Here is a 15,853-nt window from a genome sequence, read left to right as displayed (position 1 = left end):
CAGTAAGTAATTTACATTACAGTTGATAGTTATTAAAATCTATTAAAATAAAATTATTATTCTCTGTCAACAGGTAATACGTCTTTAGCATTTTTAAATTCGAAATTTATTTATAATTTGTATGTATATCCTAAATCAAAATTTACCTAAGCAAATTTTTGTAAATCCAAAAACAGTGCTTCCCAAAATAAAATGGAATAAAGAAAAGTAAAGCTTCAAAAAAATACAGTAAACCCTTAACTTTAAGGATTATTAGGAGTAATTATTATCTACTCAAGAATTTAAAATATTTCAATCAGTATTGGAATAGTAATAAAAAAAGGTCTATATCTTTTAATTTATTAAATTGGAAGTAAAAATCAAGATCCATAAAATCGAGAGTTTACTGCAACATTTAATATCGCTCTTTTTATAAGAGTAACATCAGCTTCATTATCAATAATATTCGAATGATAACATTATCATCGATCGATCAACATTCGAATAATTACGCGAACAAGTATTCATTTAGTATTCGCATAAAAGTGACAACGCAGTACTCGGCATATATACCACAGTTCACTAGAGTCCATAACTGCGACGCGCAGGTTGGAAGATGGTGGGGGAACGCAGCGAGCTCTCTGCTAATCGCTTTCCACTTCGTTTGGGAATATCGCCAATCAGGGCGAAGATGCGTACTGGAGATGCGCGAAGAACGAAAACTGGTCTTTTCGCAGTTATGGACACTGGTGGACTGCGGTATACATTGTATTCGACTAGATTATAATTATAATAAGTCTCTCTACTAGTTTTTTTGCATTTTTCATGTTTTCGCTCGTTTGGCTTTCGATCAAAGATTTTTCAACTCGTTTCGAATTTCTAATGCACGTGTACAATGCCTCTAATAGTATTACATGCGATAGAAATAATCTCAATTCTCAATGGCCAAGTCAATTGGACACTATAATAGTAATAGTAATAATTGTCATAATTTTCTAGATCCTTTTTAGTTTTCTTACATGCTATCGCTTTGAAAGTTTCGTATAAACCCTGGTAAAATTGCATCAACATTGCCGTTGATGTTATCTGGCCATTTGCGACTCTGATTCAGCAAGTGAAACAATAAATTCACCCTTCGAGAGATCAGACTGTCGACAAATTTGTAAAACAATGCGAATAATGTACAGGTTATGTGCGGCGGAATAGTATTTGTGCTCCTTTCAAATAATGTTGCAATATTAAAGAAATACTTTCAACTCTGAAAGTGAACTATCCTCGAGCAACGTAAATTAATCTTTGAAGAATTGACAACCGTATCTTCTCTTCTGATTTGTGTAAAAACAGATGCTTAACCTATGATTATTTTTACTTTGTTATATTGTATTCAGGCCTGTACACTTGGCGCATAATTAGCGCTATGATTTTTATCCGAAAAATATACGGCATTAAAAATAAACTGTTATAATAAATAAACAATAATTTGTGCAGAATGTTACCCGTAACTAACGCAACTATAATTAAATTTACCGCTTAATAATTAATAGTCGTCAGCTGATTACTGATGACATAATGGAAAGATTATTTTTTGCGAAAGTTTTAATTTAAGAATCCTTGCAACGAATTGTTATAGTTAGGTTAGAAAAACATGTGGTATTTTTTAAATAGATACGATAAATTAAGAGCTAATAACTTATTAAGTGCGTAAGTAGGATTTTAACGGCATAATTACAAAGTGACACCTGTTGCTAATTTCGAAAGATCTTAAAATGCAAATTAAGATGTAAATGAAAATAATTAAGCTGTGTTTAGTTTCATAACTTAATCATCCTTTAACAATTAATTAAATATAAAGTTTCCAATAAGGTTCAATTAATCAAAAATAGAATTATTAAGTGAACAACAAATCGATAATATTAATCAAGTACTCGTGACTAGTATCGTGATTATTATAAAACAAGCAGTCGTAAAGCAGTGCTTTACGACTGTCCCTCGTACATACTTTCGTGAGTGAAACTCATTAGAAATAAACACGCGTATTTGTATACGTGAATTGACTTGAAACACGCGCGCATGAGATTTCCCTAATCATTCGGCGTTATAGTGAAAAAACATCGCTGTAAATTTCTCGATTTGACTGACAATAAACGATAACTATCTGCAGTCGAACGTAGGCCTGCCTGTTCATGTGTTGGGTAGCAATCAATACTTGTATGCTAGGCTTGGTTGGTAATAGCGTCATATTGTCATTTCGCAAACAAAATCGAGTTTAATTGCCACATGAAATTTTCAGGTTACACTCGCTCATTAACTTGCAACTTTCTCAAAGTAAATTCCTTAATGGATCAATGCCTAGAATTTTTACCGTTGGGCAAAAATATTTACGCACTTTGGCAGTATATGCATTTTCTGATTACAAGTCTGAAGTTTGAGTGTGCGAGCGAGTATAATTAAATTTCATGCCGTAGTAATTAGTTAAAACAATGATACTCACGCTTGATCCCGTGATCAAATTTTCAATTACAACTTTTGTGCTTCGAATAATACATTATTCGTTACTTTGTGGACTTTGACATGAAAAGATGAACGAAAAGGAAAAGTTACTTTCTCTGTTAGAAAGGGTCACAAGTGTTGTAAGAATCGCGTGCGAATTACCTACAATTTTAATGCATTGACTGTTTATCAGAAGCCCGTATATGCGTATACCGCTAGTACTAAACGTATTCGTTTATAGGTACTTATTCATTTAAGTCCGTGATACCAAAATGTTTAAGGCTGTTTGACAATATTTTCCTCTTTACAATGCGCATCTTGGCGTTTAAAATTTCGCGATATACGAAAAGCACTAGGGATACTCGTCTCGATGGAAACAGCATCCCGTGCGATGCGAATAAAAAGATAACCTAAAAAATCTATTCTTTATCAGTACGGTACACAACTCTCGAAACACAGCACGTTTTTCGCAACAACGATAAAACCTTGATCTAGCTCTGTTTATAACAACCCTTTTCGACATCGTCAACTTCGATGCGATTCTCGAAGAAGTAGAATTCATTCAACTCACTTCAATTATACGTGAACCTGCCTCGACACGCTCTCAGGTGCCGTTTCTGTGCGGCTACACACTCCTCAGAAATCCTCCGGAAACTTTTACAGGCGTCTTTACGTAGACAAAGTACGCTTTCTTCTTTTTCTGAACACGAGAAACCATTTTGTCCGGGTCGCGGACCGGAATCTTTACTCGTCTTATTCGCTGGACATCAGCTGCACGCTGTCATCCGCCGATCTATGAAGTCGCCGAACATCCGACAATGAACGAATCGGCGTTGGATGCAATAAAGAAAATGTATGCGAATGGCGATCTGGAAAATTGCAAAAAAATGCATACAATTATTTCGCGAACTTGTTTGTATAAACATTTTTGTTGTAAGTGTAACAATTTTTGCGTAATCGTAGTTCACAGTCGAATTGTTACTTTTGTCCCCGTTCGCCCCTATTCAAAGAATGCATACATATAGGAGTGGTTGATGCGCTGTGTATATCGGGTTGCGTGCCGGCAGGCGTATGCGCGGTTTACTCTAAATTGCATGCCTGCAGGCGCAATCTGTATGCATTAATCGTTGATAAACAAATAATTAACATATCGTCCAGATTGCAAATACAATAAATCAGTTCAGCATAATAGTAAATAAAAATTGTTTTTATACAAAATAATCTGTGCTATTTAAATTATAAAAAATTATGAAAAATAGATGTATAGATAAGTTTGAAAATCCTGCAATCAGTAGTATAATACTGATACCATATCGACACCAATACTATCATAATAGTAATATTAGTGTACCTCTACAATACCAATATTATCATAGTAATCAAACGTGACCCGTAAATCTAAAAAACGATCAATTGCACGAATTGTTGTGCAACGAGACGCAATTTGCTCCCGATAAAATCACTGAAATCGATCTCCAGGGAGAGCAGCAAATATTTTCTCTTTGCAGAAAGCTAGTGAAGAGCCGATCGAAAGTTTCAACTGGGATAACACAGAGACACGCCCACAGGGGTACCAACGATTAATTTATGCGAGTTAAAAATAAGGTAAAATCGATCGTATATGTCTATAAGCAGGCATCAAGGTCGGGAACAAGTGTCTGCTAGCGAATATACATATGTACACACGAATTTGCAAATATTTGTATGCCAATTTCCATATTTATTGCATGTGTTACATGGAATTCAGAAGAATTGAGCCGATTAATATGCAACTGGAATATTAGGGATTACATGGTACAGGGTGAGTCAGATAAAATGTTACAAACTATTATCTCAGAAACTATAGCACCTATCGACCTAATTTTTTTCTCAGAATTAAATGGTACGAAATGCCATGGTAACTATTTTAGAGAAATTTAATATACACCACGCAATTAGGTACCTTGTACCATTTAATTAAGAAAAAAAAGAATTAGGTCGATAGGTGCTATAGTTTCCAAGGTAATAATTTGTCTTTATCTGACTCACCCTATGTAAGGAGTACAAGTAATTGCATTTCAAAGAATTGATATTTTAATTAAGATATTTTGCATTCTAAGAAATTTGAGTGTTACTTAAAAGGATGCATTTATTTAGAGCAATCTTGAGGTGACCTTAATGTTTTCGCTTATCGATCCTTCCTCGTTAAATTTTAATAAGACCCTCGATCTCTTTCAACCTTTCTAAGTTCGGCTTCGTTTCTCTCCTTTAACGAGCTTCTTACGTCCACTAGTTACGCTGCTTGGCGCATAATCAAACTTCTCGATTAATTGCAATTGTAATGTTCAAGCGGAAATGTTCTCCGTGATCTCCATTGACGTCATCGATGCGGTGAAACGATCAATTATATGGAACTAATATTTATTCAAACATCGGAGACCACGGAGAAATGGGCAGCTAATTCATGATAGCGTAAGTTATGCACGTGAAACACGCGAACAATGCTTGTAGGATAAACGTGAGCGGTATACGTGTGTATGTGTTAATTTATAAATTGAATGATATAGGAAATAGCACATTGTCTCTCTTATGTAAATTTAAAGAAAAATCTACTTCTTGTAAAATTAAAATAAGTAAAATAAAATTAAATTAAATTACAAAAAACAATGCCTTTTATTTTCCTGTATTTTTAAATTTTATTAATTTGAAATCGCACCTCTGATATCCGTGGATGGTTCGCTTCTGGACAGCTCCTGATCGTTGCCTGAATATATCGGTATCTTCGACGGACTCTTATAATGTGCCAGGACGTCATTCTTATCGGACATGTTCTGATTCTGATGTGGAAAATGAAAGGCTGTCGTGTGCGGCCAGGAAGCCGGTGGTGGACTACGTACCAGGTGTTCGTGCACCTGTGCTAATGTCAAAGGGTCTGTATCACCCAATTCCTGTAAATGAAGAAATTTCTTCATTGTAATTTAAAATTAACCTTCCCCCGAACTCGTGAAAGTTTCATATTACACTATTATGAAATCATAAGTTTCAAAGTGGTCGGCGTGAAAAAAATCTTCGATAAACAATACTCGGTCCATTGTTTTCGGTGATTGAACGTTTTGGAACTCGCCCAAAGTTCGACAATAAACTCCAGATAAAGTACATCAAGTTTTATGTACACTAGAGGATACAGTAGCGAGGGTCATTGTGACCGCACCCTAGTAGCCGAGGGTTAATGGAATGAATGTAGTGCCTTTTATAACAGATATCAGCTGAATGATCAATAGCCGCTAGATCCACGACCGACAAATCTGTTCCTTGCGTTATCCTCCGGGAATAATACCACCCTTACAATGAATCAAGGAAATGAGTTTTCAGTGGGAAAGAAATAATTAATGTAACCTGTCGTTTCCCTTAAAAGGGGTCGCTGATAATTGAAAAGTTGGGAAATTAAAAATAGGAAAATTGGGAAAAATTAAAAAATGATATTATTAATTAATCTTCTATAAACTATAATCTATCGTTTCTCTTACAGGGGGTCGCTGATGAATTGAAAAGTTAGAAAATTGAAAAACTGAAAAATGGGGAAAATTGAAAAATAAGAAAATTGATTATCATCCACCTTGTCACCGACAACCCCTGACTAATGGGCTAGTCAAACCCAACCAGTAATCCAAAATCCATCCACGATATTCCAGTCGACAAGAAATATTACCTCCTTTTACGCGTTTCCATTGTTAAACCTTGCCAGAAACCGAAATGCGATTTATCGGAGAAAAACGTAGGACCGACAAAGAAGAAATACCGGTATCCGTTATCACTTATTCTCTATCAAGTTCACGATAGCATTAATAATGCGCCGAGGGTCTCGATCGATGTTAGTAATAAAAATGAAACAGTATTCACCTGAGACATCAGAATGGCGTCGTCTGACTCAGACTCTTCCAGGGACTCGACCAGGCTTTCCCGACTGGCTAGTACCTGGAACAAAACAGATCATCAATTGAATAAAGTTCCAACTAACATTGGTCTTAAGATTTTTGTTGTCCGCAAGTAGTATAAGTCATTGATAGCTGCAGTAGAAATAACCGTACATAGTCGGACACAGTTTAAAATGAATGATACATCCATAATAATTAAAATATTATAAAATTCCTCCGTTGATCTTATGCATCATTAAGGGTTTGGCAACGAAAAACAGAGGTGGTATCGATTGGTACCTGTAGGAAAGGGTTATCCTGCCGGCTGAGCCTAAGTGCCTCCATGTCCTGATCGATGTTCCGCGTTCTACCAGGTGTCAAGGTTAAAATAGAGTGCGATGGTGATGGCTGACAAGCAACGACCACATCAACGGCTGCCACGCTCAAGGTCGACGGAATTCTCGACACCTGGGTGTCATTCTCGCTACCGCTACGCCTGCAAGCGTTCGTGATGATCGCTGAAACAGATAGCATCTGTAATAGCAGGTGAAAACGGCCTTCCAAGAAAATCACTTCTTCCGTATTCCATTTGAAACTAACACAATGTGTTAATCTTCATCTCTCGCTGTTGAACTTCGCTCAACCCTTTCGCTTCTAACATTCTTTTTAAAGATTAACCTTTTGTTATATCTACGTTCTATGTTTATATATAAACACGTGACGAGGCTTAAATTAATCTATTCTATTTTACACTGTAATAAAAATATCCTCCACTCTTTTATTTACTTTGGTACGGTTCACTTCGCTAAGAACTTCCACGGTTACTTACTAGACTGTTCTAAAAAAAAAAAAATTCACCCCTTTTTCTTTCTCTTTTCCTTCGAGAAAGTTTTCCTCGCGAGTGCTACCACTTGAAGAGAGTGCTTTTTAAAGCTGGTTAGAAGAGAAGTAATTTAACGTCAAGCTATAACTATATTTCTAATTTATTTAATTAGAAAATTAGAATTTTCTGAGTAATTACTACGTACAGGAAAATTTAAGTCTTGTTTGTTGTGAAAATTTCTTTGTTAATTGAATTATAGGAAAAATGAAAAAGAGGGCTGAATTTTTCAGCTGAAGTTTTACGTTTATAAGGGGGATGAACTTTTACAGGGTTGTTGATAGTTTTACAACTTACCCGGGGTCTCGACTTTTGGAGCACGTTCCATCTCTTCGTCCTCGTTGATCTTCATCCCTAACGTGAATTTTTTCGATTTAAAAAAGTTTGAGAGAAACGCTGCGCCCTTCCGCTTCACCCGGTCGTATCGTTGAGCGTTCTCCGACGACACGTGTATCATAATTCGTCTAAAATTGAAAAACAACCCTTGTTAATCTAACGATGTACACGTAAAATATACCATTTCATTTAGAAAAGAATTTTTCAAAAGGTACCAAAAGAAAAATAAAAGAGAGAAAGTACCAGGCACTGGTTGTTCCTTTTTGAAAACGAACAAACGTTCATTGTCAGATACACAAAACTTTTCTGAACGACCCCTTTGTCGGCAGACAGAGATTCTGGTTCGTAATTAAAATATTTCCTGAGAGTTTGATTAATTTCAAGATTGTAATTCGATGGAAAAAGGTGCACCGTGTTATCGGTACTTGTTTAGGAAGAGGAGGACAGGCGTTCACGATCCTCGGCGATCGCATTGCCAACTGCAGCTGCAGGAGGGTGTGCTTCGTTGTTTCTTCCACGATTTTGCGCAGCTGCAAGTGGTCGTGGAGCAAGAGAGAAAGAGAAAGGAGCTTGCGTGCGACGGGGAGGTAAGAAACGAGCGGTAAAAAACAGAGAGGACAGTGGTGAGGGCATCTCGAAAGAGAAGTGTTTCAAAAGTACCGCGGGTACAAGTGCAACCCCTGGAGAGGCTCGTTTCTTTCCCTTTCGATCTGCTCGCTTCGTGGCCCACATTCCGACTCTCTTTCATTGCTTGAAATCACGCTTAAGATATATCACTAAATGAGATTCAAGTGTCAATGATCCTTTACTTTAGTTAAAAGACCACCCTTGATGGTCATTTGAAGTTCAGAAATGAATTTTCTCGACACTTACACATTTCTTACTTACGATAAATTATTACTTAAACAATAGTTTCATTAAAAAAAAAAATTACACTGATTAATATTGATCATGAGTCTAAGTTGACTTAGGTAATAAATTATGGAGATTCCTATCATACTCAATTAATAATAATTAATAATAACGCTAGAAATAGCATTAAGTCTTCCTAGAATCATTCCTAATAACCTTATGAATTATAATATCAATATTTAAATTCACTCCGAAGCAAATCTAAGATATTCCATCGACCTCCCCGTCAAATCAATCAACCCGAATTTTGACCGATTAGAAAACTAATTAAATTGACCGCACAGTAGATCCGCCTGTTAATCAGAAGATCCGCGATCCCGTGTCAGAGACACGAGCCCTGCTCAGTCATCGTCCTCCTGTTCGATCAAACGACCCCTCCTTCTCGACAGCCCGTGCACGATACGAGTGCACGACACGCGAGCCATCGTCGTAGGGGAAGCTGCTCCCAGAATTCGCGTTCGTAGCCGGTATTTTTCCAGCAGGGAACATCTCGTGTCACGACCGGCGATCGATCGGTCCTCCTCCACCCACGAGACGAGTAAAGTCAGCTCGTAAATCGGGACGGTATCACAGTACAAGTTTCTCTACCGCACCACGACAATCATTTATTTAACCACGAGGTGGACGTGATTTTTACTTACTTCTTCGAGGTGGACGCACCTGCTTCATTTTCAGCTACGGACGATCGTTTCGCGACGGACGTGGTATGCTGTTCGCGGCGCGACTAACACCGTCTCAGGGCTGCATCGGAAGCAGGGAGAACAGGGTAACCGGGTAGGAGTTTGCGACGATTCGCTGCGACCCGGAGCGTCGAGAGGAACGAGCACGCATCGGCTACGGACACGCGCACTACGCTCAACTACCACCCCTGTTTCACCTTTTCTTCATCACCCGCGCCATACCACTTTCTCACCCTCCGTATACACTTCTTTTCGTCTACGCTCTCTTCGTGGTTACTGGCAGCTTCGTTTGCTGCCTCGTTAATCGCGCCGACCGAGCCGGGGATTAATTAGACACCGAGATAAGGGTGAATTGTTGAGTCTTCGGGGTTGATACGTTTCGACAGGGAGATTCGCTTTGTCCGATGAATGCTAGTTCTGAACGATCTTTCCTTTCAATTTGTATGATTCATCTTCTGTTATCAAGCGTAGAGATTTTCTTATTGCTTCGTTATGATTAATCTTATTAGCCAATTGAATTTATGAAGAGGGTACTCAAAATTTAAGTTTTAATTTTTTATTTGCTTCGTCATTTGAAATAAATTTAAATGTATCAATCTACTCAGAAATGATGAAAGATGATGATTTGAAATTATTTGAAAATTGAAGAATGAATCATTTTTATTATTCGTGAGATTACGAATAATTATCTGATCTATGTTCTATCGTTTGAAAAAGCTTGCTGGAAAATACCCAATGATTCTGTTTACTCGGTAAACAGCTGTAGATAATTACGAAACGTTCTTCCGATCATCTTTTAATACACACTTGTAAACGTACAAGATTTTCAATGCAAACACATCGGACGTGTTAATTGAAAAGCTCAGGAATGATTTACAAAATCGTTACAAGAATCGTTTATTCATATACAATCGAGTAATTCTTATCAGTTAGCAAGAATAATGATGTAATTTCGTTTCAACGTAACTTCTGACTGAACAAGACAAACCGGACTCTTCAGTCCATACAACTAAACGTAACAATTTATAATTTTCACAAATTAATTCGTTTTAAAAACAACAGCGGCAATGGAAGATGATTTTCCAAGACGAAACAATCGAAGCAATTAACGCTTCTTCGATTATATAGACACTGGTAATCGAACGCTGATAAATAACACTGATAACTCACTCTAAAAATATCCAAGTACAGTCGTCGAAAATCAATCGATCTTCCGGTTTAGACCCATTCTTCCGCGTTTATCCCTCAAACTAAAAGCTTTCGCTATGGTAATCAACGCGTTTAATCCACTAAAACACACGATATTCTCACGGAACGTCACGTTCTCGAAATGCTTTCACACGACGATGCTTCGTTTAATCGTTCAACGTGTTATCGTATTAACCGCGATTCAATTATTCAATTGTCGGGGCACATCTCGCTCCCAGCGAGCTCATGATAGCTACTGATTGCGAAACGAGTAAACTTGGTGTTCCTCGGCCGTGCAATGATAAGAAATAATCGTGACAGAAGCTTTAAATTGAACACACGTTTCAGCATTGATTACATTTCCCTAACAATCATTATATCCCGCACGTGTTCTCAAACCAATAATGTTATTATTATTTTTTCGAATAATTAGCATACTTGATTTTTATCGTTCTACGGAATTTATTCAAGATTCTTCAGAATTTTACGAATTTATAGACCCCTAAATGGATTCATCGAACTTAATTATAACATCTCCTTCTTTAATTAGAAAACTAATAACAGAGAAGTAATGAAAAATCAATGAAATTGCGAGTCCTCGTCAATCATTAATTAATTCTATGCAAATTAGACAGTTAAGTTTGAGTTAATTATGTCCTACCAGTAAATGTATTAAAATTGGAACGAAATAAAGACTCCTGTGACCCTTTTGCAAGGACAACACGCAAAATCGTGAATATTTTATTAATATCTAACAAAAAATGAACTTTTCTGTCAAAAGCTATCAAAAATCTTTGCATGTTACTTTTTTCTTCGTTTGAGAACACCTTGTACGTAGAAAATGAGATCATCTAGATAATGAAAAAAGCCTGTTCTCTTTTTTCCTCCCCCTGTTCCATAATCGACAGGGGTTAGTGACGGAGCATTAACAGGGGACACATGGAAACGATAACGCGGTTCGAACGTTATTTTACTTAGCGTTTAGGAGAATGATGACAGTAATGGGTTCAGGTAATGCTGGACATTTTCAGAGATAATGCGATGATCACGCTGATGATAACGATTACGTTCGTGCACGTGGATAGTTGGATCGATCTTTGCCCTTTGAAAAATTATTATCTCCGAATAATATTGTGTAACATTTTTTTTTATTCAAAAGGGAAATAGAAAAAGAATTATTCGAAACAGTGGTGCAAAAATAATTGCCCAACAGGGGGGTGAACAAATTTTTTTTTTACTCTGATTGCCCTACTCTGATTTGAAAATTGCAAATTCGTGTTTTCCCTTTGCGAATCGATCCAGGTGGATACGTAAAAATTCAATTTTATTGCAACGCACCCTCGCAACAGAACGGAGATACAAAAAAATGAAAGAGAGGATGCTACCGCAGCGATGTCGTTCTCGAAATTTACAAAAAGCTGTATCGTTCGTTAAACTATTACATTATTCGTGTGTACGTGTGTGTATTGTTTGATAAAAAAAATATATATATCTATATATCTTTATTCGACATCTTTTTGTATTTTTTTTTTGTATTTTTTCTTTTTTTCTTTTTTTTACAAACGCTACCGAAATGTTGTCCTATGGAATTTGCACTTGTACAGACTAAAATACTGTGTTTGCGAAAATATTCATGGCTCCCTTTTATTGGGATACGTGGTCGATGCCTTCGAAAAGTTACAAAAACACCTGACATCAACTATTATTAGTATTTATCGTCGAGATAAAAAGATACACGCGCCTCTGTATGTATCAGACTCACCCCTTCGTCTACTGTATTCGTTTAAAATCAGACTAAGATTGCAAACGAGCAGCTGGTATTGCAAATTAAACAGATCTTTCGAAAATTACATACTTCGAACATTCGAAATGTACCTGGATACAATTCGAATATTCGTTGTATTCGAATAGTTCAACTATTCGACATTTTACAACCCTACCGGTGACCCTTTATGGCAGTCAGCTTTGTTAACGATTCCATCTATTAGCGTTACTATTTCTCTCACTTCAAGAGTGTAAAAATCGGAAATACATTTTATTGAAAATAGAAAGACGTTCACACCTTGAAGATTGAACAACGATAACATTCTCTATTGTCGATTAAGTACTAAATTAGACTAATGAACAGGATCATCCAACTGTCTCCTTCTAATTTCAAAGATGCTTATAAAAGTTTGCAATTTAAAATGTGTCTCTCTGAAGACGTCAATTTTGATAAAAATCAGAAGAGCTTAGTTGAATGACGTTCCTTCTTGTCAAAATAGAAAAAGCTTGGTCTAAAAAGTGTCTGAAACTCTAGGGATTCATTTTCTCTCTATGTACAATTCGTTAGCTCGACTAAAAAAGATATGTAAGAAAAGAAAATAGACTGAAATGATCGACCAATAGTCGCGACACCAGCGAACGACGATCCTTTCGACAAAAAGTATAATGAACACATAAGCTATGTGTAAACGTGTGTGTGTATGTGTGTGAAATTGTGTACGTGTGGTCGTGTGTACGTGTCGCTAAATACACAATGAAGAAATACGCGACAGCGATGACACGAGGCTCTTTTTACAATGCAAGCAATCGACAATGGAACTTCATTCGTAAAGAACTTTTTTTTTGTTTTTTTTTTTATGTTATTTTCTTATTTTTAGGCAACGCATCACTCGCACATAGCTAATAATAATAACGATCCTGATTCGATGATCAAGAATCGAGTTACGATGAATCAATTAGTTCGCCTCTACTCGATATGTTAATTGAACGAATCATTTTCTACGATGATGTTCGTATATAAACACAGCGACATCGAAACAACAAGTTTTCTTTTCTTTATATTATGCGTTAGAAATTAATTCGTCATATTTATGTCACATGTATATATATATATGTATATAATATAAAACATTTGAAAAAATCACAGTTACTTAAAAAACACCTCAGTTTATCGCTTCCTTCTTGCTCTCCCATATGCACCCATTCGCTAAATCATTTCGACATTTATGTATCATTTATTTATCTACTATTTCGTTCGATCATTTTCGCTCCATATTGTTTTTTTTTTATAGTAGAAATGATTCGTTTCGAAAATACCATTCGATGAATTTTGTATAATTATAATTAACGAAGATATCTATGGCAGAGAAGGTTTAGTTTTGAAGACGATGAACCCACGTAACGGCTTATAAATCTTTACACTTATTAAATTTTGAACAATCTGCAAGATTGTTTTTTAATAGAACGATAGAGTTCTTGAAAATTTTGCAATTATTTCAAAATCATGGAGCGATAGTACCCGAACGCAGTCAATTAAATGTGAAAGAAGGAAAGAAAGTCTGTAAGGCAGTGCAAACCTTCGCGAAAAGAAAGTCGAAGCAGGAAAACTCTTAAGTACTAATCGTCGCGATACGGAAAGCAATTATTTTATTTTCCTAAAATCATTAAAATGAAAGGAAATAAATCATCAACGGGGTGGAACACCCTGTTGAACCCAGTTTCGTTCAACAATAATTTTCAAAAATATACGTTTCCATAACGTTGATATGATAATGATAATTAATTACAGATGAATAAATCATCCAGATTTTTATGACAAGGATCACCTCAGGGTTCTGTGGATGAAGATTATTTAAGTGATCGAATTCGTTCAAAATGGAGCAGCGATTGCATTCCTTGGCAGTGTTGGCACGAAGCGTAAAATAAAATTGTCAAATTAAACGGATGATCGTGAAATATGAGCCACGAAACTCGAAATCAACGATTGTGGAACAATTTCATTTAATTACATTAAGTATGCGATACTTAAATCTTTTAACACCCTGTGTAAATCAAGAATGAAACGATACTAAACTGAATTAGCAAACATTACAGAACAAATCTGTGTACAGTGAAAAAATATTCTGTGTAACTTGTGTCTCGAGTTCCGTGTTGTATTTCACTGTCAAACGCTTAACTTTGCTTTTCAGATAACAAACGAAGAGTTCCATTCGTAAACTGTTCTGCTAAAGCATGAAAAACGAAATCTAAAGTAGATTTAATTTAATATTTCGTTTTTGTTTTCTTTTTTTAGGAAGTTGCATTGATTTCGACTACGGAAGATGATCCTTGCAATTGGAACGAACTTTTAAATGGAAGAATAAAGATAAAAGTGTAAAAAGCTGCTTTCAATATTCTGTATGAAAGTATTAAGATAAAGTAGTCAAAAAAGTTACTACAAAAAGGGGAAACGAGTTGCAATGGTATTTGATTAGAAATATTAGCTACTATTATATTCAAGTATTCGGTACATAAAAGATAAGTTTCTAATAAAATAATCATACTCAAGTATCTCGCTTTAATACTTTCAAACGTTCAACGTAACACGTTTCAACAGATAAAATCATTAAAAAAGAAATAAAATATTAAACATTTATAAACTATATAATTTGTAACTTGTATCTTTCCAATTGCTAGAATCAATCTTTTATCCTAAGTTGCTTAAAAGTATTCTTTCTATAATTGAAAACTTACAGTTCCTTCTGTTCTCGATAAAAACCTCACTGGTATTTAGCAATTCTTCGTGCAAAGAAGTAGTTAAATTATTCGTGGGTAACTTCACTTTGTCAAAGGGTATTGTCCACGTTTCTTGATCCTGTCACGTGACACGACACATCCAATCATTCATCATCGATCGTGTTCTCTCATTCATCAACGTCTGCGGACTGTATCGAAGATTCACTGCCCGCACTGGATCAGAGTACGTACACATTACGATAATGATCACAATGAAATCGTTAATACAAATATACATATATATGTATACATATATATCACGTATACAGCAAGAATTTAAGTAACGAGTATCGCTAACTAACGAAACACGACGACACCCGTTGCGGTACCTATCGTAGAAAGTTGGATAACTTTTTTTTCCATTTTTTCTTTAGTACGAAATTATTCTCGAGAAACGACGTATTATCTCTAAATTACACCCTATCTAAATACTTCTTACCCGCTAAATGTTCGCTCGAAAAGAAGCTAAATAAAAAAAAAAAGAGAGAGAGAAAGAAAGTAAGAGAAAAGGACATGCCAGTGATGGCAGTAAACTTCATTCGGAGTCCCTGTTCACCATGAATCGTCGCGGACAACGTCAGGCGCGACCGATTGATCAAAGAGCTATTTCATTAATGCTAATCATTATGTACAAAATTTGTAATATATTACATGAAGATTTCGATCCGTCGCTTGAATTATCTCGATCGACGGATACCCGGCAGTAAGGAATGGTGTCGAGTGGCGTGCACCTTCCCTTAGGAAAGAACGTTGACCTCGCGCGGTGAGCCACAAACGTTTAACACGCTGCTCGTCGAGTTAGGCGTGATCTGATTTCGTGCTTCGTTCTGCGCCTGTCGTATCGCCTCCTTGTACGGGCCTCGTTTCTTCTTGTTGTACCGTGTCTTCAACAAGAAATCAAATAAAATCGAAGATCGTCGAATAGCGGTTGAGGATACCTGCGAGTGTTTCGTTAA

At 36.2% G+C, this 15,853-nt stretch overlaps 2 protein-coding genes across 6 annotated transcripts in view; both read right to left on the bottom strand.

Annotated features, from left to right (window-relative positions):
* Positions 1 to 646: 646 nt before the first annotated feature.
* Positions 647 to 15,628, bottom strand: LOC114872126. 5 transcript variants are annotated; one of them, XM_029178960.2, is made up of 6 exons: positions 15,549 to 15,628; positions 7,540 to 7,706; positions 6,663 to 6,880; positions 6,349 to 6,423; positions 5,165 to 5,396; positions 647 to 3,338 (listed from the first exon to the last, which is right to left on the bottom strand). In XM_029178960.2, exons 2-6 carry the CDS (start codon positions 7,697 to 7,699, stop codon positions 3,223 to 3,225), a joined length of 801 nt encoding a protein of 266 aa, XP_029034793.1. In that variant the 5' UTR covers positions 7,700 to 7,706; positions 15,549 to 15,628; the 3' UTR covers positions 647 to 3,222. The 5 variants fall into 5 exon arrangements, with proteins under 5 accessions (XP_029034793.1, XP_029034789.1, XP_029034788.1 ...); XM_029178956.2 differs by lacking the exon at positions 15,549 to 15,628 and adding an exon at positions 14,856 to 14,943; XM_029178955.2 differs by lacking the exon at positions 15,549 to 15,628 and adding an exon at positions 10,341 to 10,427.
* LOC114872116 overlaps positions 10,040 to 15,853 on the bottom strand; it is a 20,753-nt gene continuing 14,939 nt past the window's right edge. Inside the window, exon 7 of the mRNA XM_029178933.2 lies at positions 10,040 to 15,781. Within this exon, the coding sequence (XP_029034766.1) occupies positions 15,635 to 15,781 (147 nt within the window). The 3' untranslated portion in view covers positions 10,040 to 15,634. The remainder of the gene's footprint in view (positions 15,782 to 15,853) is intronic.

The sequence above is a fragment of the Osmia bicornis genome, chromosome 9 (genome assembly GCF_907164935.1).
Source record: "Osmia bicornis bicornis chromosome 9, iOsmBic2.1, whole genome shotgun sequence".
In the NCBI taxonomy this organism is placed as follows: domain Eukaryota; kingdom Metazoa; phylum Arthropoda; class Insecta; order Hymenoptera; family Megachilidae; genus Osmia; species Osmia bicornis.
The sequence above is the reverse complement of the archived record's forward strand: the minus strand, read 5'-3'. Positions and strand labels throughout refer to the sequence as shown.

Coding starts and splice junctions, on each gene's coding strand:
- LOC114872126 (XM_029178960.2), bottom strand. CDS start 7,699: ATGATACACGTGTCGTCGGAGAACGCTCAACGATACGACCGGGTGAAG. Junction 6,881..7,539: donor TCCAAAAGTCGAGACCCCGG/GTAAGTTGTAAA, acceptor TATCTGTTTCAG/CGATCATCACGAACGCTTGC. Junction 5,397..6,348: donor ACGCCATTCTGATGTCTCAG/GTGAATACTGTT, acceptor CTTCATTTACAG/GAATTGGGTGATACAGACCC.